General features: G+C 40.3%; 2 protein-coding genes across 3 annotated transcripts in view; one reads left to right on the top strand and one right to left on the bottom strand.

Moving 5' to 3' along the window:
* Window positions 1–23,634, top strand: part of LOC123880499 (potassium voltage-gated channel protein Shaker) — a 181,210-nt gene that overhangs the window by 90,299 nt on the left and 67,277 nt on the right. The window lies entirely within an intron of this gene.
* Window positions 22,479–23,130, bottom strand: LOC123880503. Its single transcript, XM_045928657.1, has one exon. The coding sequence runs from the start codon at window positions 23,035–23,037 to the stop codon at window positions 22,693–22,695; it is 345 nt and encodes a 114-aa protein (XP_045784613.1). The 5' UTR covers window positions 23,038–23,130; the 3' UTR covers window positions 22,479–22,692.

Raw genomic sequence — 23,634 nt, 5'->3', positions numbered from 1 at the left:
TGTAAGCAATAACTATTAATTAAACGGCTTCACACCGGTAGCTTAGTACAATTATTTTTGTAGGGATCTCTAATTTTTTAAAATAAAATATCACTCTAACTTTGGAATAATGTAGCTTTCTGCTGGTGAAAGAGGTAGTTCCAGAGATTACTTCCTACAGAAAAAATTACAAGCTTCACCTCTTTTTTTAAAGAAAGAATATTAGCCGAGTTTATCATGCTGACTAATATTACCGTTTCCCCTCCAATTAAGCGTAAAGCTTGTGCTAGGAGTTGGTACAACAATAGTGCAACGGGTGTGGTTTGAACTGGCGACCTTTCAGTTTTCAGTCCGCTTCTTTAACCGTTGAGCTATGGAGACTACCTCTTTATAATATTAGTAGATAATAATGTCCTCGCGACCGAATTTCGGCCACGGTGGCCAATCTGTGCAGAGATGCCAATTGCGCTGGAGACATTAGGTATAATGCACAAGAGTGTTCCCTCACCCTCATAGCCCGATCGAAATGCGACACAATTGGAGAGAGATCAGGCACGGAATTGACGACGTCACGTGCTCTCCGAGGCACGGGGGTGACACACCGCCAATTTCCTAACTCCGGCCCAGTACTGCGCCTGCGAATTTCAAATCAGAAAACCCCAATAGGTGCCTATTTTCGGCTTGACCCAGGAATCGAACATAGGACTTCGTTATCCTCAGTCGAACATGTTAACCACTGGACCAACGAGGCAGATATTTTATAATACATATACAACAATAACATTTAAAAATCTTTATATATTTTTACAACAATTTAACATCAAATCACAAATTAGGGATTTAAATCAATAAATAAAATGGATATTCACTAACCTGTGTTCGGAATTAAAAACAAGCACATAAAGAGGCTTAGTTGTTTACAATTTCTGTTAAGGAGATTAGCTAGAGTATGATCCGACGGCGCCCTCGCCAGGTATTCTCTCTTCAGATTATATAGATTTATTTAATGGAGGTTTAAACATAATATTTAATGTGTTAAACGCCTAGAGCAAGGCATGAATGAAAAGGCTTTGGCCATAGTCCGTCAACCACGCTGGCCAAGTGTGGAAGCAGACTTCACACACAATTTGAGAACATTATGGAGAACTCTCAGGCATGCTGGTTTCCTCACGCTGTTCTCCAATTGCTTTACACGTATCTATACTAATAAATAAAATTGGAGTGTCTGTCTGTAATTTCGAAATAACTACCTCATATTAAGCTCATATGGTTATTTGAACGATACCATAACTGAATCACACGTTTTTAAAATTTTTGTCTGTCTGTCTGTCTGTCTGTCCGTCTGTCTGTCTGTCTGTCTGTCTGTCTGTCTGTCTGTTTGAAAAGGCTAATCTTTGGAACGGCTGAACCGATTTTGACGGGACTTTCACAGGCAAGTAGAGGATTGACCAGGGCGTAAAATAGGCTACTTTTTTAACCGACTTTCAAAAAGGGAGTTGTGATTTTCTACCTATGTACACCGAAATCTCCGAGATTTCTGAACCGATTTGCGTCATTTCTTTTTTAATCGATAGAGGAACTTTGCGACATTGTTTCATAAAAAATTTGGAGTCCAACTCCTCAATCCTGATGCTGCAGGGGATCTGACCAATCCACGCGGGCGAAGCTGCGGGCATCAGCTAGTCTATAATATGCAACAAGTCGAGATGACAATCGGGGTGGGGACGCCCCACACACCCGCACAGCCTCCGCACTAGCCCGGTGCAGGATAGCGCGGGTGACGAGTGAGTGTGCGGGGCGCCCCCCGCCTCAAACCCATTGCCATCTCGACTTGTCACGTACATAACTCCGAATAGTTAGAGATGCGTGCCTGGGATCCATCCCCGGGTGTCGGAGCTGACGTCTTAACAACTACACTATCACCGCTTTTCACCACTAAGATCATTGATTTTATTATCATTAAACTAGATGAACCAAAAAAAAAAAAAAGTTTATTTATACTTACTAATTTTAAGAAAAAAAATATATATATTTACCTGCATATACATAATATTGAGAAAAAATATAAAAAGACAAAAAAGAAAGGAAAAAATATATTAAAAAATTACAAAAAAAAATAAAAAATAATAATAATAATTTAAAAAAAAAATTAGAGGTAGGCTAAAATAATAATAATAATAATAAGATGAACCAAACCAAACTATTACCAAGCTGAAGTGGCAGTGGGCATGCCTATCGTAGAGGCGATGGCTGTTGGAGCCGGAAAGTCCTTGAGTGGAGACCGCGTTTAAGCAAGCATAGTCTGGGACGCTCTCCAGCACGATAGACCGACGATATAAAGCGGCTGGCGGTAAGTGGCTGGATGATGAAGGCTGAGGACCGGGTGTGGTCGCGCTCGTTAGGGAAGGCCTATGTCCAACAGCGGACGTCTTAACAGGCTGATGATGATGATGATGAAACTAGATGATGCCCGCGACTTCTTTTGCGTGAATATATGTTTAAAAAATCCCGCGGGAACCATGGATTTTTAAAATTAATTCAAAATTCAAAATATTTTTATTCAATTAGACTTTTACAAGTACTTTTGAATCGTCAAGAGCATCTACCACTGGTTCGGAATGCCTTTCCTACCGAAAAGAACCAGCAAGAAACTCGGCGGTTGCTCTTCTCAAAGATTTGATATACAATATTATGCCATGTATACAAGTAATTAAAGTCCCGCGCATTGCTGGAGCGAGCTACGGGTCAAATCCACGCCCTTTTATCATTTACATAATCTTCGATAGTATGATTTTCTCAGGAGCATAGTTTTAATAGATTTTTTAAACTTGTGTAAAGGCAAGTTCAAAATTGATTGCGGAATTTTGTTATAAAATATTATACCCATTCCCACAAATGACTTTTGGACCTTCCTGAGGCGGAGCGTAGGAGTCGCAAGCCTGTTACGGTGTCTAGTCAGCCTGTTATGTAGATCGCCAATTTTCTTGTAACTAAGAATATTTTGTCTTAAAAAAATTATGTTATTGTAAATATATTGGGAGGCTACTGTAAAAATACCTATTTCCTTTTTCTCTCAAAGCGTGGTTTTAAGTTATAAATTCCGCGTATTGCCCCTTTTTTGTAATACATAGTACTGTGAAAATAAGCAAAATATACTATCTTAGCGGTTTCCACATCAGTTAGCTGTCGGATAACAAGTAGCCTATGTGTTAATCCAAGGTATAATATGTCTTCATTCCACGGCCAAATCCGTTCAGTAGTTTTGGCTTGAAAGGGCTTTACTTTGCATTCTAAAACAGATTTTTATTTATTATTAAGCATAATAGTTTTTGATTTATCGTGTATTTTTATTCACATACAAGTTAGCTCTTCACTGCAATCTCACCTGGTGGTAAGTGATGAAGCAGTCTTAGTGGGAGCACGCTAACCTGGAAAAGGTATGGCAGTTTTAATTAAACCAACACCCCTTTAGTTTCTACATGGCATCGTACCGGAACGCTAAGTCGCTTGGTGGCTCGGCTTTGCCGGTAGGGTGGTAACTAGGCACGGCCAAAACCTCCCACCAGACCAATGACATGATTCTAGGTCAACGTTACCTATAGGTTTTGATTCCCGTGACGGGTCTTTGGCAGACAGATAACGAAGTGATCCTATAAGGGTTAATTTTTTTCTCTAAAGATCCGGAATCCTAAAAAGAAAAAGAACCATAATATCAATGAAAAGTGTGACTTTTATAAGCTTTCATTATTTTCCTACCCACACGAAAGTTTCAACTTGCTCAAAAGTTGGGACCCGGAAACATTTTATCAATGAAAGGCTTTTACTACTTTTATAAGAAAATTGAAACCTAAAATCTTTTAATTTTTCTTTTATTAACTTCATATAAAATAATCAGAAAACTGAACTATCCCTACAGACTTAAGCGTAGTTCCCTTTTAATAAAATTATTTACTTTAATTTTTAACACATAAAAGAACAAATATTTTACTTTTATCTACACAAAGTAGTTAGCTACAATTATTTAGAATTGCTAAGCAAAAAACAAAATATATTTTTTTACCTGCATTTTACGCCATCTAGTGGCGAGTAGTCGAACTCGTTTTCAATGAAGGGTGAGAACTGGAAATGGGGAGCTTTGGCTAGCTTAGCAGGATGGCAACTGTTTACAAGATGGCGCTAGTCTGCTAGTGCATTCAGCAAAATTAGTTTTTATTTTTAACCCCCGACCCAAAAAGAGGGGTGTTATAAGTTTGACGTGTGTATCTGTGTGTCTGTGTGTCTGTGTATCTGTGTATCTGTGTATCTGTCTGTGGCATCGTAGCGCCTAAACGAATGAACCGATTTTAATTTAGTTTTTTTTGTTTGAAAGGTGGCTTGATCGAGAGTGTTCTTAGCTATAATCTAAAAAAATTGATTCAGCCGTTTAAGAGTTATCAGCTCTTTTCTAGTTTTCTTGTAGAAAAGAAGGTTAGATAACCGTTAGGTTCATAATATTATGTCAATAGACAAATGTCAAGCTGTCAAGATGGACGTTGCCTAAATACATAATTATTTATTTGAAAATGATGTTTTGGAAAACTCAAATACTTTGGATCGTCGGGGGTGTTATAAATTTTTAATTTACACTTGTTTAATAAGTATTAATGCAACCTCGGAGTTCTGATAAAAATAATAATTAATCTAATTAGTGATTTACAAAGAACCAATATATTTGCTATAATCCTCTGAAACAGGCAAATCTGTATGGTGCAATATATATACAGCAAATATGCGCCGCACACCCTCCCATTATTAAACATGCAGGAAAAGTCAGCCGCCAAGCAAGCGATACGCACCACCACGCAGCACCACTCCAATCCCCTAAAACATAATTGCAATTATGCATTGTAAGATCTACATTTCCTGAGGAGATCCGCTGTCGCGTGTGTTGGGGGATTTGTAAGGTGCTGCGTGGTGTGGTGGTGGTTTAGATTACTTCCTTGGCGGCTGGCTTTTCCTGCATGTTTAGCAGTGAGAGGGTGGGCGGTGCAAATCGCATGCTGCATGTTGCACCATACATATTTGTATGTTTCAGCGGATTATAGCAAACTAAATGATGCCCGCGACTTTGTCCGCGCGGATTTAGATTTTTTTATAATCCACTGGGAACTCTTTGATTTCCCGGGATAAAAATATACCCGTCTCAATTTCCGGGTCACCAAGCTAACTATGTGCCTTTCATATAACTTTAAGAGTCCCGTGGCAATTCTTTGATTTTCCGGGATAAAAAGTTGCTTATGTCCCTCCCCGGGATGAAAGCTAGCCAAATTTCATCAAAATCGGTTAAACTATGCGGCCGTGAAAAGCTAACAGAAGGCTTTTTCATATTTTTTTTCATTGCCTTGCAGCTCTGTTGGACGAGAATGAGCAACTTTGTTTTTTTTTAGTATTTCATTCATTATAATGAGTTTTTATAATAAGTCGAGTTGTGTTAGAAGTTACATAACAGCTGTGCTGAGCTGCTTGCGCTCTGTGAAGTGAAGCGTTGGGTCAATCATACTGATGATGATGATTAACCATATTGATAAAAATTAGGTGCTACAACTAAAATCGTCTAACCGCCGGGCAATCCATAATTCGCGACGGGGAACATCTTCACGGATTCCTCCGTTGAAGGGGGGTGGGGAGGCTTGAGAGCTGGAAGGAGGGGGGAGGTCGGGAATGATACGGCAGTGCGGTGCTTCGACCGGAGACGAGTAGACGCCTCAGTTTCTAGGTCATGGCCCATATCAATACGAGCAGCTGTATCCAACTTGGTTTTGACGACCTCCTTGGCACAGTGTTGAGCTTTGGTCTTATTAGTAGGAGAGGAGGTCCCGAATTCGATTTTCGAGAATTTTAATAATTTTTAAATTTCCTCTGGTCTGGTGGGAGGCTACGGCCTATCGGCAAAGCAATACCGCCAAGCGCTTTAGCGTTCCGGTACGATGCCGTGTACTTAGAAACCAAAAGGGAACTCTCAGGCATTCATGTTTCTTCACAATGTTTTCCTTCACCGTTAAAGCAAGTGATATTTAATTGCTTAAAATGCACTTAACTTCGAAAAGTAAGAGGTGCGTACCCGGGATCGAATCCCCGACCCTCCATAGAAGAGTCGGATGTTGTAACCACTAGGCTATTACATCATTATTAGTCTTTAGCTATAAACATCCATGAAATCACGTCGATCAGTTGCTCCTTTCCGACGTGGTTGAAGGACAAACCAACAAACAAAACAATCAAAATTCCATCGAGATGAAGCGTTTTGCCTCTTCGTTTCTAATTTAAGCCTCTAGGATCCTTCAAGCATCAGCTTTCCCCTCCAATTTGAATATGTGTACCTTCAAGCCAATACTCCATCATTACTTCAACCAAGTAAAATCGCAGTTAAGGGCTAAGACCTGTAATGGAATAAAAAAATCGTCGGAATGGTATCTACTTTAGTTCAAAAATGCAGGATTGAAGTAAGCTTTTACAAGCTTTTTGCGTCATCATAAAGCCGACTAGACTGTTCGCAACGATATAAATGTTCCACTAGATGAGGCGTTTCACATCAACAACATGTTTCAATGAAGATCAGTGTCCACACACCATCGTAGACGAAGTCCATTTGTAAAAATTCAATTTTTCGCAAATAACTTGAAATTTTTATTCATGATATCATATTTCAGTAGGTAAAGGTAGCTTTAGTACAGTCAGCAACAAAAAGCTGGGTTTGCACCCGCTAGTAAAAGCAAATATGGTCGAGTGCAAACCTGGCTTTGTTGCTGACTGTACCTATAGTCTGTTCTTACTTATCTACGCTCTTAGAAATGGACTGCGTATTATGCGGATTAGGGTAACCGTTTGCTACCACGCAGGCGACGTAGCTCAGAGCAGTGCAGAACAGAGCAGGTTTTGTATTGCATGAGTGCACTGTGAGCTGCGTATGCTACGGCACAGGCACGTGCAACGCCGACACACTTCTGTGCTGCTCTGCGTTGTAGTGCCTGCACAAATTTCTGCGCGACGCGTGCACGCCAACTCAGAAATGTCTATCCTTTGTACTAACCAGAACGACTCTGTGTCACTTAGATGCGTCGCAGATACGCTCGTGGCCTATGTCTTCCTCAACTGCCATGCCATGCAAGATCTGTACTGTGCTGCATCAACTGCGTCTTAGCTAACGATTGACAGGAGTGCGGACACAGAGATTCATTGGAACATGTTGCTACTATGGAGCGTCGTATCTAGTGGTATGTTTATATCGCTGACTATTCGGAAGCGACGTCGCTTGGCAACAGTAAAAACCGAAAAGGCTTTTGCAACAACAACTCTTTTATAGTTCACTTTAATAAAGTGTTCTGTTGTGTTCTGAAGCGAAGCTACAAACAGACTTTTCGAATGGGGCCTAAATGACAAAAAGTGAAACAAACGAACGCGACGATTAAACGCCCAGTGACTCAATGTAATGAGTCAGAATATAATATCTTCGTTTCGATGGGGAGTCTCACGATACCTCAGACCTTTTTCCCCGATTGCAGCGAACCGGAAAAGAAGGGTTATTATGTATGACCTGTTGTATGTCCATTCCTATGTCTGCTCGTAACTACTTTTGATAAATGATACGTCATTAGATCGTCTTGATGGCCGAGTGTCACTGGGTACATAATTTTTTTCAAAACCTAAATGGCAAATTTCACGCGCTTAATTGTGCGGGCTGGAAAAGATGCAGTGCAAATCGCTGTCGGGACTTTTTTGGACACAGATTATTATTGTTTATTTTTATGCGTAATATATAGTTTTTGATTTATCATGCAAAATGTCGGAAAAAATACCTCAGTACGGAACCCTCGGTGCGCGAGTCTGACTCGCACCTGGCTGGGTTTTTTTATATAAAAAAGACACTAAACGTAGGTACTAACTAACTAACTAACAAAAAACTATGGTTACACCAAAGTTATTTGTTGGTTTTTGATTTGGTCCAAGTAGGAAAGTTTTTGTAAGTACCTACTACCTACCTAACCCTTCGTTGCTTGGTTGCGAGGTGCTTCCACCTCGCTGGAATGCGGTGCCTCTCCCACTGCCCCGCTCACCTCCCCGCGGTCTCTTGTCGTGTCAGTACGGTTCGCATACCGTACCTAAGCGTCAGTGTGACGTAATCGACGCGAGGTGCAAACTTAGCTTGACCGAGTAGTAGAGCTTTATTTAGGTAGGCTCAAGTGCACGTTTGTTGACCTTACACAAGAATATCAACGGCCGTAAAGTAAACTTTGCCACTACATTGTTACTGGAAATAGCATGACTTGGCCTCTTCTTTTTGCCAACCGTTCGCTGGAAAATCTTTTCAGTTTCACTCTTTCACGTTCCCATGGAAATAAGAGCCAGATCCCAGGACCGCCGGACGTTACTTATTTTTTGAGAAACAAAATGTGTGTTTTAACATACATAATATACACGCTGAAATTTTCAATCAATCAATCAATTTCTATTTACGTTATGTCTAGGGAATTACTATTGTTTCTCACGCTTTCAAGTTGATGGTTATTTTTTAAAAGAAATAAATTGAATTTTTATTTATTAATAATTTCGAACTAAAAACATTTTAATTTACTAAGTTCAACTCTATGTTTCAAGGGCAACTATTGATGGCAAATGTTTCTGCCCCGGGAAGACAACCATTATTTCAGCGTGTTACCATACATACGGCAGCGCGGGACATGGATGGCCGGTGCGAGATTGTGTATCAAATTCAAATTCAAATTCAAATTCAAATTTATTATATGATCACGAAGATTAACAATAAGGTCACAATATTCACAAATACAATAAATACTTAAATATAAAAATCTCAAATAATGAACAAATAATTAGCTAAATTAAAATTACTACTAGTTATACCTAGTAGTCAAAAAGACCACCCCTGGTTGCCCCTGGACCAAAAGTGCCCATCAAGCTGGCAGCATTGCCCCGTTGAATGGCGATGGACAACCTTTGGACCAGGTAGGCCCCAGAGCGTGGATCGCAGCCTCTTTAGACGACGGCCAATGTCGCGCACAAAGCCCCGCGCCTCCTCACCCCAGCAGCCCATCGTCTCCACCGCCAAAGGGACGAAGAAGTATTTGGCCATGAGTGGGGCGTATTTAGTCTTTTCAATTTATTTTTATTTAATTAAATTCAAATTATTTTTATTCAATTAAACTTTTACAAGTGCTTTTGAATAGTCAAAATGTTCGGAATGCTGTTCTTACCGAGAAGAACCAGCAAGAAACTCGGCGGTTGCTCTTTTCAAATGTACAATTTACAATAATATGCCATACTGTATACAAGCAATTGCAGCGCCGTGTATTGCTGGAGCGAGTCAAATCCAAGCTTTTTTGTCATTTACATAATCTTCGATTGTATAATAAGCTTTTTTCAGGAGCATACTTTTAATAGATTTTTTAAACTTATGTAAAGGCAAGTCTAAAATTGATTGCGGAATTTTATTATAAAATATTACACTCATTCCCACAAACGACTTTCCCACTTTCCTGAGGCGGAGCGTAGGAAATCACCGATTTTTTTGTAACTATGAATGTTTTGTCGTACAAAAATTATATTAGCGTAAATATATTGAGAAGCTACTGTAAGAATACCTATTTCCTTAAATTTCTCTCGTAGGGAATCGCGCGGTTTTAAATTATAGATTGCGCGTATTGCCCTTTTTTGTAATACGAAAATTTTTCCAATATCTGCCGCTTTACCCCATAGTAAGATTCCGTAAGACATAATACTGTGAAAATAGGCAAAATATACAATTTTTGCAGTTTCCACATCAGTTATTTGTCGAATCTTTCTAACAGCGTAAGCAGCAGAGCTGAGTTTACCAGCAAGTGTTGATATATGGGCGTTCCATTGAAGCTTTGCATCTAAAGTTATCCCCAGGAACACGGTAGTTTCTTCTATTTTCAACATATCATTATTTACCATTAAATTAAAATCATATTATCAGTTTTGCAAAGTAATAAATACTCTATTTATACAGGAAAAAGGTTCAATGTTTACCACGAAATATTTCAATTTTCGCCTCACGTATCCTTGCGTAGCCAGACCTTCACACCAAAGGTGGGGAATAGAATTTTTCCATACAAAATTTAAATTCTCGCATATCCCATCCATGCCTCGCCGGTGTAAAGCCACCTTAAGAGTTCTATATTTAGGAGTACTAAAGTGAAGAGTCCGGCACAAGGCCTATGCTATATTCGTAAACATGGCAGCCTCAGTGGAGACACCTAATGATTTTCAGTTTGTCAGATGTGGAAAAAAATAAGTTAGTTAACATTTTCACACTTTGTCGCGGTAAAAGGTTGATGTTCGCCATCTCCAGGTGGGAACCCAGTGCCGACTCACTATTGAGCACGGATAAGGCCCGGTTTATACCTAATAAGAGCGAAGGGGCGATGTGTTCAGTTGACCAATCAGATTTCTAAAAGATGGCGTGATAATTTTTTCACTTAATCTAATAAGAATCTTATTGGTCAACTGGACACATCTCTCCGCTCCACTTAGGTAGAAACCGGGCCTTATCCCTCAGAATGACAAGGATTTAGGCCACAGTCTGCCACACTGGCTCAGTGCGGATTCTTCTCGATGATTCGCTTCGCCGTTAAATCAAGTAATAGTTAATACTCCGAATATTTAGACGTGTATACCCAGAATCGAACCCTCGATCTCCCGAATAGGAGGCACCACTTAATTACTAGACTATCACATCTTTAAAATATTGCACTTATTACTAGAATGTCCCGGGTTCGATTTCCGACAAGGGTTTGGAAATTTATAATTTCTAATCTTCTGGTTTGGTCTGGTGGGAGGCTTCGGCCGCGGCTAGTTACCACCCTACTGGCAAAGCCGTGCCGCCAAGCGATTTAGCGTTCCGGTATAATGCCGTGTAGAAACCAAAGGAGTACCTACTTAAGTAAGTATGGGTTTAATGAAAACTGCCACATCATTTCCATGTAAGCCCGCTACCATCTTAGACTGCATCATCACTTACCACCAGGTGAGGTTGCAGTCAAGGGCTAACTTGTATTGATGATTAAAAAAAAATATTAACAGAACGCTTAACATTTGCTATTCGCTAGTAAGACCCTCGCCGTAACACGTTAACCCCTAATTATAAGAGCTGTCCGAAAATCCGGGACAGAGTCCCACTTTTTCCTCTTCCCGGGATAAATAGGCCATGTTTCCCCCTCTCCGCCGCGCCGGTATGACGTCACGCCGCATAGCTCCCCGCAATGCAATACAGGGCTGTTCGTAACAATACTGACACGTGACAACTAACATTCTGCCACATTACAACCTCAATGCTACCGGAATGCTGCGGTTAGTACCTACTTCTAACTATCACACACAAAAAATCGGTTTTAAATACATAATTAATAATAATATTATACTAGCTGGACCGGACGACTTTGCTCGAGTTTACTTTGACATAATATATGTACCTTTAGGTACATATAGTAGGGCATACATCACAAAAATTAAAATGTGTTCATGAATAAATAATTTGTATTTTCAATTTTCAACGTAAGGTAACTATACCAAGTGGGGTATCATATGAAAGGGCTTTATCTGTACATTTTAAGACAGATTTTTATTTATTTTTATGCATAGCAGCTTTTAAATGCAAAATTAAAATACCCGAAAAAAAAATAAAAAAATACCCGAGTGTGGAACCCTCGGTGCACGAGTCCGACTCGCACTTGGCCTGTTTTTTTATTTTAACTACATGCATTTGCATTACTTCCCAATAATAAACTTATAAGAATAATATTTATTATTATTGAATCGTCTTCAGCACGCTATTCATATTTCTACTAGATCATGCCCGTGACTTTGTCATTTGCGCATTTTCTTAAAATCCCGTGTAAACTCTTTGCTTTCCGGTAAGTACAAAAAACCGGCCAAGTGCGAGTCAGACTTGCGCACTGACGGTTCCGTACTTGGGTATTTTTTCCAACATTCTGCACGATAAATCAAAAACTATTATGCATAAAAATAAATAAAAATCTGTTTTAGAATGTCTAGGTAAAGCCCTTTCATATGATACCCCACTTGGTATAGTTATCTTACTTTGAAAATTGAAACAAATTTTTTTTTTTTTTAAATGATGTAACCACAAATTCGCGGTTTTCAGATTTATTCCTGTATATGTGATATAAGACCTACCTACCTGCCAAATTTTATGATTCTAGGACAACGGCAAGTACCCTATAGGGTTCTAGACAGACAGACAGACAGACAGACAGACAACAAAGTGATCCTATAAGGGTTCCGTTTTTCCTTTTGAGGTACGGAAGAAAACATCCTTCCTGAACATGCTTATGCTCTACATAACGTTCTCAAAGGTGTGTGAAATCTGCCAGTCCGCACTCGGCCAGCGTGGTAGGCTATAGCTTCTCATTCTGAGAGGAGACTAGTTCTTAGTAGTGAGCCGGCGATGATGATGAATATAAACGCGGGTAAACAGAGTTCAATTTTCCATGAATAGGAAATCTTTTAAAACGGTAAGCGAAAAGATAGCACAAAAAGAATCCGGTAGGCGCTTGCCTTTATCCGCACAGACCAAAATAACAGTTGCATTCAACTCAAAGGCTTGAATAAAAGCTTCCACTTTGTTGTCTTAATATCCAATTTTTCTGTCAAAGCCTTTCCACAACGCTCTTTGAGGTCTTTAAGTGTAAAGGTTTAGGAACAGTTTTAATTCTATCATCGGTTTTTTCACTTCAAAATGACGGAAAATTTTATCCGTAGCTCTCAACTACTTTTTAATCATTTTAACCTATTTTTGGTAGACGCAGTGAAGTTTTAAAATCGAAAAATCTGGAATGACTGTAGTGGAATATTAGGTACCAGAAGATACCCGTGACTTTTTCGGGGTGGATTTGAGTTTTAAAATCGCATATGGGAGTTTACGGGATGAAGGTATCCTTTACCCCGTACCCCGTGAAGGTTTTTTTTGCACGGATATCCAAAATCACCTACTGTGGTGCAAGTGAAGGGCAATCAGCAAACTAGCACACTTTCACATTTTTAATACATAATTAGTGAGTTATGGAAGAGTTATCTCTAGTCTATGGCAAGAGAATTTTATACGCATCGGGCTCCAAACAAACGTAATTTGGTTCTCAATTGAATAGTGACCAATCCATAAATGCAGCCAGTATTCTTGGCACCGTTCCACGCGGGCATGATTTGTATAGTAATCAGATAAGGCTAGTTTTGAATTTATTGTAATATTTTCAATAAAAAATAAAAAAATAAAGAAACTGAAATAATTCACGTGCTATATGTCCTGCCAATGCCACTTATATTCAGGCGTAAGACTGGCTTCCCATAGCACAGGGAATATTAGTTTGGGGACCAGGAACTTGGCTTGTTGTTTCCATGGTTTATTAGTGTAGGCCTTGTAACTTTCATCACATAAAATTTTTAATTTTTTATAATTTTTCAATCTTTTTTTTTCTTTTCATTTCTTAGGCGCATTTTTATACTTAGATTACTTGGTTTTGTACATCTTTGGAGACAGTGATGGTTTGTGTGTTTTATGTGTGTGTTACTTGTCATTTTACTTTAGTACTGTGTGTCTCCAAAATAAAACAAAAATAAATAAAATAAATAAATAATTTATTAATGTTTCCAATGAGAAAATCTTTCAAAAAATGAGAATAATGTGCAGTTGTAACGTAGATACCTGGTGGAAATTTGGGGAAAGCCGACCCCCGCGCCACCTAGCCAGGGCGGATCGATAATGCCCAAATGTCCTCTATCTCACTCCCTCCGCCACGTATAAGGAACTCACCCATAATAAGCTTTTTTTCACTTGACGATTACAACACGACGACCCAACGACACCCGACGATGCTCCACTATCAAAATGCATGAAAACAAGATAAAATTTTTATAATAGCAGATTAAAATCGCATCCAAAATGAATGGAAGAAACTGGCGACTTACAGGAGCGAATGGAGATGTCTGGCAGAAAAGTGCAGTATGCGCAGCAGTCAAAGGCTAACTTAGGCACTAATAGCGGCATGAAAAAATAGATGGTTAGGCCTGAAAAATTATAAATAAATAAATATTTTTTTTATTTGGGACTATAGCGAAGCATAGGACCACAGTACACCGAATAAAACCCAGCAACATACAGAAAAAATAATACAAACACAAATAATCTTCAATAAATATTTAACTAAAATACGGCTTTCCATGCATTTCAACCGAGAAAACTACCGCCATTACGTAACTTTTTAACCCCCGACCCAAAAAGAGGGGTGTTATAAGTTTGACGTGTGTATCTGTGTATCTGTGTGTCTGTGTATCTGTGTATCTGTCTGTGGCATCGTAGCGCCTAAACGAATGAACCGATTTTAATTTAGTTTTTTTTGTTTGAAAGGCGGCTTGATCGAGAGTGTTCTTAGCTATAATCTAAAAAAATTGGTTCAGCCGTTTAAGAGTTATCAGCTCTTTTCTAGTTTTCTTGTAGAAAAGAAGGTTAGATAACCGTTAGGTTCATAATATTATGTCAATAGACAAATGTCAAGCTGTCAAGATGGACGTTGCCTAAATTATTTATTTGAAAATGATGTTTTGGAAAACTCAAATACTTTGGATCGTCGGGGGTGTTATAAATTTTTAATTTACACTTGTTAAATAGTGCACTTGTATACCAAAGGCGGCGCGGCGATCCTCTGAGCTGAATTGCATCTAAAAAAAGATACAGTTTGATTTTTAAAAAAAAGCCGAATGCGCGTCTGTGGCGCAAAATTGTTTCAAATAGGGAATCGCCTCAGCGAAATGCTGCAGTATAGTGTACGTAGGTACCTCAGTGCTGCCAACCCCTGATGTAGAAATTATTTAACGTAATGGTGACAAAAGCCCCTCGAGCGTGTTAAGCCCATCGGCTTACGTGCAACAGTGCGCTTAGTGTAAGATTTTACATCACACCGACGTGACGTTGATAGGATTCGAGAGTGAAACATAATGACGTCAAAGCAAAATGAACCTAAATTTCCTTTATTAGGAGTCAAAAATTCAATACCACCTATATTCCCAAGGCCGGGGCAGGAAGGCGCGCGTTCAACTCTTTGCACCTTGTCTAATCCCATACTAAGCATATGGCGGCGGATGTAGCCCGGCGACAACTCCACTTGTATACAAGACTCACAAGAGAAACGTAGGTGCTGGTCGCCGGCCTACATTCCCAAAGCAGGAGCAGGAGGGCACGCGTTCAACTCGTTAAACTATTATGTCTAATCTAATCTCATACTAAGCATATGGTGGCGGGTGCTCCATACTGCCTCCAGCAATACACGGGGCTGCAATTGCTTGTATACTACAGTATGGCATATTATTGTAAACTAGAGGATCCCATGGGAACTGTTTCATTTTCCGGGATAAAAAGTTGCCTATGTCATTTACAGGGACGTAAGCTACCTCGGTACCAAACATACAAATCGGTTTAGCGGGTGGGTTCTTTAGGAATCCCGTGGGAACTCTTTGATTTTCCGGGGTAAAAAGTAGGTTATGTCTGTCCCCGGGATATAAGCTGACCCTGTACCAAATTTCGTCAGAACTGTTTAAACTGTTGGGCCGTGAAAAGGTAGCAGACAGACAGACAGGCACATTTTCGCATTTATAATATTAATATGGATTGAACACTTGAAAAGAGCAACCGCCGAGTTTCTTGCTGGTTCTTCTCGGTAGGAACGGTATTCCGAACCAGTAGTAGATTATTTTGACGATTCAAAAGCACATGTAAAAGTTTAATTGACTAAAAATATTTTGAATTTGACTTTGATGTAGCCGGCGACAACACCACTTGTAGTCAAGACTCCCAAGAGACACGTAGCTGCTGGTCGCCGGCCTACATTCCCAAGGCTGGGGCGCGTTCAACTCTTTACACTCTTATGTCTAATCCCATAAGCCTGGGATTTGCGGTCACACCACCGCGATTGTTGTAAGTTACTTGCCGACCAGCCTCGGCTTCATATGGAATTACTGAAAATCTATACACTTTTACTTATATTAGGTATATAAAACAGCCGTGTTAACCTAGTGGTTAGCACGTCGTCCGCCTCCTATTCGGGAGGTCGTGGGTTCGATACCTAGCACGCACCTAACTTTTCGGAGCTATGTGCATTTTAAGCAATCAAATGGCCCTTGCTTGAACGGTGAAGGAAAATATCGTGAGGAATGCATGCAAATAATAAAATCATGTAACGTTACGTTACATCATAACAGTTGACATAGCGCAAATATGGCGCGTGTGTTCTCAAAATGTTCTATTTTGGTACGATTTCTGCCATAAATAATCCATTAGCATGATTGTTCTGTTCGATCGCCAAGTTTATAATGACATACGATTTCAGATTCACATTATTTATAACCAATCATAAACATTGACCGTCTCGTGGATTCCCGTAGGCTCTTTACGCACTGCATCCGACCTAAAAAATTCAGATCTAGAAAACTTGGATCAAAATCAGAGCCATAATAATTATAATCCGCAAATTTTGAGAAAGTACTATTTAGTGCGGTATACCATAACTTTTGACACAAGCTCGTGGCAAATTCCGTACCCGGATAGTACCAACGGGACTCTATTACTAAGCCTCCGCTGTCAGTCTGTCTGTCTAACAACGGGCTCATGCATCTCATGGACCGTATAATAGGTAGAGAGGTGCCACAGAATATATTTCTACTGCTGCTATAACAACAAATAATAACAAGAAAGCAAGTTAATGTTGCATTGTCGTTCAGTTCCAAACACATTTCCAAAGATATTCCAAAGTTCCTGTGTTCCAAAAAATTTTTAAACCTGCAGCTCATCGGGAAGTTAGTTAACATCGATTGCAATGAATAAACAAACAAACAAACAGACCGACAAGAAAGCAAGTTGACAAAAAACCAGAGGAATACCAATGGCACGGCTGCCGCGCTGACGCGGACGTCACGATGGTCCTCACCTTGTTGTCACGTGAGTGAGAAGTTGGTCTTGTGGGAGGCTTCGGCCGTGGCTAGTCACCACCCTACCGGCAAGGCCGTGCCACCAAGCGATTTAGCGTTTAGTAATGAAAACTGCCATACCCCTTCCAGGCTAGCCAGCTCCATCTTACGGCCGAAATTAATAACTTCTCTATCTGTAATCTGTCAATAAGTTTCTTAGTAACGTTGTTATTTGTCAAGAATTATGTAGGTATATGATCTTTTATGATAAATAACAAAGTTGCTTAGTTACTTATCGACAGATTGATTATTAATTTCAGCCATTAGACTGCAGCATCACTTACCACCAGGTGAGTATGCAGTCAAAGACAAACTTGCACATAAATAAATAAAAAACACTGATGTTGCTTGAGTATAGCATTGTCCTTGTTTCGCTCGATTGGCTTGGCAGTATTCGCAGTGTGCGGACAAGCCGGTATCCCGGTAGTAGTAATAGGTAATTAAATCATTTCACTTGTACCTGTGAAATGCTGTTAGTGTCAAGTTCTAATTGCAAAATAATATAACACCAAAGGCAACCTTCAGGTGTCTGGAAAATTATTTTCTAGTGCACATTTTTCATGTAGTTTATGAAGGCCATGCCAGATTGCCACCAGCCGCTGGTAAAGTCCTTGATTCAAGACCACGTTTTGGCAAGCGTAGTGTGTACTCAACACTTATTAATGTTGAACGAAGAGATAGATTTTATAGCAGATTCCCATTATTTTAAATATCATAGATCTGGTAATCAATTTATCACTTCACTTGTCAGTTGGTTGGTTTGTCCTTCAATGCATCGCAACGAAGCTATGGATTGACTTGATTTTTACACCACGCACACACTTACTCACTCACTCACTCACTCTTTCGCTCAACACACTCATTCACTCACTCACTTACACAGCACGCACACACACACACACAAAAACGAACGCGCGCGCGCAACGCACGCACAAATACTTGCACCTTTACATACACTTACTAACGCACACACGTGTGCATGATAATTGGTAAATGACAATATTGATAAGAAAGAGCTGTGTCTTCAGAAGTTGTTCTCCTACTCCTAAAAGAAGGCTCCAACTTCTTAGAGATACTGTTAATCTAAGTTATTCCTAATAAACAATTTTTAATTATTTTTTTGATTTTGTTGCATGAGTTTTTAAAGACCTAAATAATAACCTAGGCTACTTTTTTATCCCGGGAAATCAAAGAGTTGCCATGGGATTTTCAAGAACCTAAGTACACGCGGACGAAGTCGCAGGCATCAGCTAGTACCAAATAATTGGTTAAATTATTAAAAAAAGTATTTTCTTTCCATGCTTATCTTTTGGCTCTTCTAAAATCCATGTTATTTTTAGTTAAATGGCTGAAGTCTATTACCACAGCTTCTACTGAAGTGCTGAGTAATCAAGGATCTGTAAGTTATTTTTGCTCTGATTTTATGTATAGGTATGTTTTAACGCTTGAACTCTATAAACAAAGATTAAGAAATAATAAATAGTTTTAACCCCATTGACAACCAAACACTGACCTCTACTAATATAACTAAGTACGCTAGACATGCTGAATTGCCGACCTGTTTTTGAAGCAACTTGATTTTCGCCACGTTTGCCCAATTGCTACCTCTCCTTTGACGTACAATTCACACCAACTAGTTCTTGCTTTTCGCCAAATAGGACAAATAAAGTGAATGTGGAACATGCATTGTATGGACGAGCAGTTTGCCAAATGGCACTACATGCCAAATGGTAATTTACGGACTTGTGAAAAGCCTTAAAACTACTTAAATAGAATATTATCGTCTCCTTACGGCCAAATTGATCAATCCATTTTTTTTAACCCCCGACCCAAAAAGAGGGGTGTTATAAGTTTGACGTGTGTATCTGTGTATCTGTGTGTCTGTGTATCTGTGTATCTGTGTATCTGTGTATCTGTCTGTGGCATCGTAGCGCCTAAACGAATGAACCGATTTTAATTTAGTTTTTTTTGTTTGAAAGGTGGCTTGATCGAGAGTGTTCTTAGCTATAATCTAAAAAAATTGGTTCAGCCGTTTAAGAGTTATCAGCTCTTTTCTAGTTTTCTTGTAGAAAAGAAGGTTAGATAACCGTTAGGTTCATAATATTATGTCAATAGACAAATGTCAAGCTGTCAAGATGGACAAGGATGGACGTTGCCTAAATACATAATTATTTATTTGAAAATGATGTTTTGGAAAACTCAAATACTTTGGATCGTCGGGGGTGTTATAAATTTTTAATTTACACTTGTTCTATTGTCACCAGCGATATAAATGTAACTTTACACTATAACAAGAGGCGACTGCTTCCTCTGACGTAATGTCAGAGATGTTTGTAAGCTATTTTAAAATTTAAAAAAAAAAAAAAACATTGTAAAGTCTTATGTGCAATTTTTTCGATCACTATACCTAATATATATTATAGTTGTATATATATACAACTATTTATAACCTATACCCTCTACTCCATACTAATCACTACCCATATTATTATAAAAGTAGCTGATGCCCTCGACTTCATCGGCCTGGATTTAGATTTTTTTAAATCCCACGGGAACTCTTTTGATTTTACAGGATAAAAAGTAACTATGACACTCACATAATATTATACACAAGTTTCAGTTTCTAATATGTAGCCGTTTTTGATTATAGCGTCGAGTTCAACCTCCACTTTAAAGCCCCCATTTTGTATGAGAGCCTCCCTGATGTAAAGTTTTTTTTTAATGCAATATTCGGCTCAAGGCCATCAGAAGTTTACATATTATTATGTTTAAATTTGAAATAATTACGTACCTACATTAATTCAGAAGTTATAAAGCTGTGGCAGACGAACGGACAGACGAACAAGTGCAATTTCACTTAAGTAGATTCGCTTCGTTCAGTCAAATAGGACCGCGACCGACCGTAGTGATTTGTAGCCTAGTAACCTTCGCGTAGCAGACCGTAGAACTGCTACGCCCTACACAAGCTGTAAGTCCTTTTTTTAACCCCCGACCCAAAAAGAGGGGTGTTATAAGTTTGACGTGTGTATCTGTGTATCTGTGTATCTGTCTGTGGCATCGTAGCGCCTAAACGAATGAACCGATTTTAATTTAGTTTTTTTTTTGTTTGAAAGGTGGCTTGATCGAGAGCGTTCTTAGCTATAATCCAAGAAAATCGGTTCAGCCGTTTAAAAGTTATCAGCTTTTTTCGCCAAGCGCTCGTTGCGTCGGGGGACCGCTAAAGTTAACAAAAACTATTCTTTTTACAACAGATGACTTTCGTAGTTTATGTTACCTTTAGCGGTCCCCCGACGCAACGAGCGCTTGGATAAAAACTTTACTATTTATACTATTCTAAAGGGCCCATATATACTTACCCATTATTTTTTACTTTTTAGAGGGTTTTGTGTGGGGGTTTTTTCAATTTTTAATTTAATTTTTATTATCATAAAGCTCTCGTAGTTTACCGATTCGTAGCAAGTATGCTACAAAGAACTTGTATGATTTGTAAATATTGCAGTGTGAAATTTTATATATTTATATAATATTTTATATTTATTCATTTTAAAATTAAGTTTCACACGTTGAATTGTAATGATATTAAAGATAAAATTATAAATTAAATATTAATTAATTAAAGTGCTGTACGCAATATCAAAATTTGTTTTAAATTAATTACCATTAGGTGAGATCGTAATCCAAGTATAAAGTTTCACTCACATTCGCACACATCACGTCAGTTATCACATTACATAATTATCTTTTTATAAAAAAAATTAAAATCGTAATCATCTTCACCGTATTTTGTTTGGATAAACTTAGATACAATATCAATTTTTTTCCTAAGTATTTTGTTTAAGATTGTACCTATATTATCTGTTGACAAACTAATAAAATTAGCGTAGCACTTTTATATGACATCATAATATGCACTAGCACCTTGAATGAAAAACCCGGTCAAGTACGACTCGGGCTCACACACGAAGGGTTCTACACCATCGTAGAAGATTATGTACTTCTTAATTTTTTTTTAATTTACGTGCTCGCCATTTAGATTTTTTTTTATAGCGGCAATACAAATCACATTTCAATTCTCTACCTAGGTTCATGAAATATAGCCCGGTGAAAGACAAATGGACGAACTGATAGTGGAGGCTTAGTAACAGGACTAAAGGAATAGGAAAACCTTGAAATATTCACAGCAAAGAGCGTTAGTGCACGCCAAATCGTCACCAACATTAGTTGACAGAATTAACCGCTCTGATAAATAAATAAAATTGTTTATTTCAGACATAGCCCCATATTTACTTTAAAACGTTAATGTTTAAAACGTTAGTACAATATAGTTAATATAGGTACGCTTGAGCAATTTTTTTATTATTATCACGCACAACTTTAGAGTTTTTTCGCTGTCAAAAGCAGACTTGCTAAACGTTCCCCTACTTTGATAATAATTAAACAAGTGTAAATTAAAAATTTATAACACCCCCGACAATAAGTGAAGGTTACAGTAACTAGAAAAGAGCTGATAACTTTCAAACGGCTGAACCGATTTTCTTGGATTATAGCTAAGAACACTCTCGATCAAGCTACCTTTCAAACAGACAAAACTAAATTAAAATCGGTTCATTAGTTTAGGAGCTACGATGCCACAGACAGATACATAGATACACAGATACACACGTCAAACTTATAACACCGCTCTTTTTGGGTCGGGGGTTAAAAAAGAACTGTAAGTATGTTAGATTTAAAATTTTAAGGGAGTTTGCTTGCACATTTAATGTTACAATAATTATTATAGTAGCTATCTGTTTTGGTTATTATCAATCAAAGTATTAAGTATAATTATTTTAATGAAGCCCAATGTAAACAAGCGTATTCGCAACATTGGTGTCCATCGATAAGTTGAAGGCCGGTAACATGTTATCAGATCGAGTATTTGGCTCGCGAGGTGCATTTGCGAGCTTTCGTTCTTAAGGTTGTGTTGGGTCGGCTCGGCGCGGTGCATCACGCCACCCGCTGCAGCACTCGCCGCCATGCCTCCGCACCGGCCGCGCCGCGTCTGAGCCAGCCAGCCAGCCCGCATAGGACCCCCGATACCAGTGATGTAAATTTATATTTGTATCTCCATTAGTTTCATGCATTTGCCACATTCACGTTTTATACTTTTTCATAGCGATGGTTTTTCTACTGCAAATTCATCTCATGGTAATCCACTGCAAATCCCGTAAACGAATCGTTCGTCCGGGTTTCATTCGGTGCAGTCTATAGTGCACCCACGATTCTTTCTGTGGAATAAAATGCAGAAGAAAGTGAGGTGAGCACCCGGAAGCGCAAATAAGGGCAAGGAAAGCGAATGTTTTGGTCGGAGGGTCGTGGCTTTGAAGGGGTTGCGTGCGGAGGCGTGCGGCCGCAAGCGCGCGGCGCGCGGCGGCGGGCGGGGGCGGCGCGCTCCGCGGTGCAGTGGTCGGCACGCGGTGTCGATACGCGTGCGGCGAGCGCGGCGCCGCGGGGGATGCGCCGCGGGGCGGCGGCACGCACGCGCGACCGCGCCGCCGCCAGTCCTCCGCCGGCGCGCCACGGCGACACACGCGCTCGCTCGGCCTCGCGACCCACACGCGGCTCCGTCCGACGACGATGACTCGCCGCGCCCGGTGAGGCGCCGCCGCACGCGCCCCTCACGCGTTACGTAAGGACTCCGCGAAACGTACATATCCGAACGATTATATCATAGATAGTATAGTAGTCGGTGAGAGGCGATCTCGCAGCGCGGAGCGGGCGTGCCGCAGCGAGCGCGATGCGCCCGCCGCGCCGCGCGCTGTGAGCGGCATGCGGGAGGGCGGCCAGCGGGCGTAGCGGCAGCGGACCGCAGCGCGGCATGGCGCGCGAGTAGGGTGGCGGCGGCCGCGCGCGCCACCAGCCGGCCGGGGGGCGCCGCGGGCCAGCCGGCCTCGCCGCCGAGTCACCGGCGCACCGCCGACGCCGAGCCTGCTGCGACCCGATGACACATTGACGTTGAGCAGCCACCATTGCTCGTATAGAGTTGGTCGAGAAATGGGGGCTGACGCCTGTCCTCAGGCCGAGGCAGGAATGCCCCCGGGCCCAGGAGCAAAGCGAAGACCAAAGGTACGTAGTCGCGTCGGGCGGAGCTAGTTCTGCTGCGGCGGAGGCGGTCGGGGCTGCGGTCAGGATGTGCCGGTTGCGTCACGGGCATTCCGCGCTCGCGGCACACGCCGCGCGAGGTGCGACCGTGGCGGGCGACACATGCATATCGGCTTTGTTATGGAATATTTCGACATGTGTTGGTGAGTGAGCCGCGTGGCGGCCGCTACTAACTGCGACTAACCACTTCTGTCGCCTCGGTGAGTTCCTTCCTCTCGAGTCTTCGTCTCGTGTCGACCTATATGCCGTTGTTTCAGTGTTTTCTGCATTGTTCCGCGGCCCGAGAGGCACGTCTGCCTGCGAGCCGCACTTACCAGTCACCGACGACATCGCTTTTGAGGGCACTTCCATCAGAATTGTCATTTACCTGCTTGTTTTTCATCTTCATCTCGAGAGACTTGCGTACTGATGATATTATTGCGATTGTTTGAGGAGATCTGTTCTTGGCAAAATGGGAGTGCCTAC

The sequence above is a fragment of the Maniola jurtina genome, chromosome Z (assembly GCF_905333055.1).
Source record: "Maniola jurtina chromosome Z, ilManJurt1.1, whole genome shotgun sequence".
NCBI lineage: Eukaryota > Metazoa > Arthropoda > Insecta > Lepidoptera > Nymphalidae > Maniola > Maniola jurtina.
The sequence above is the reverse complement of the archived record's forward strand: the minus strand, read 5'-3'. Positions and strand labels throughout refer to the sequence as shown.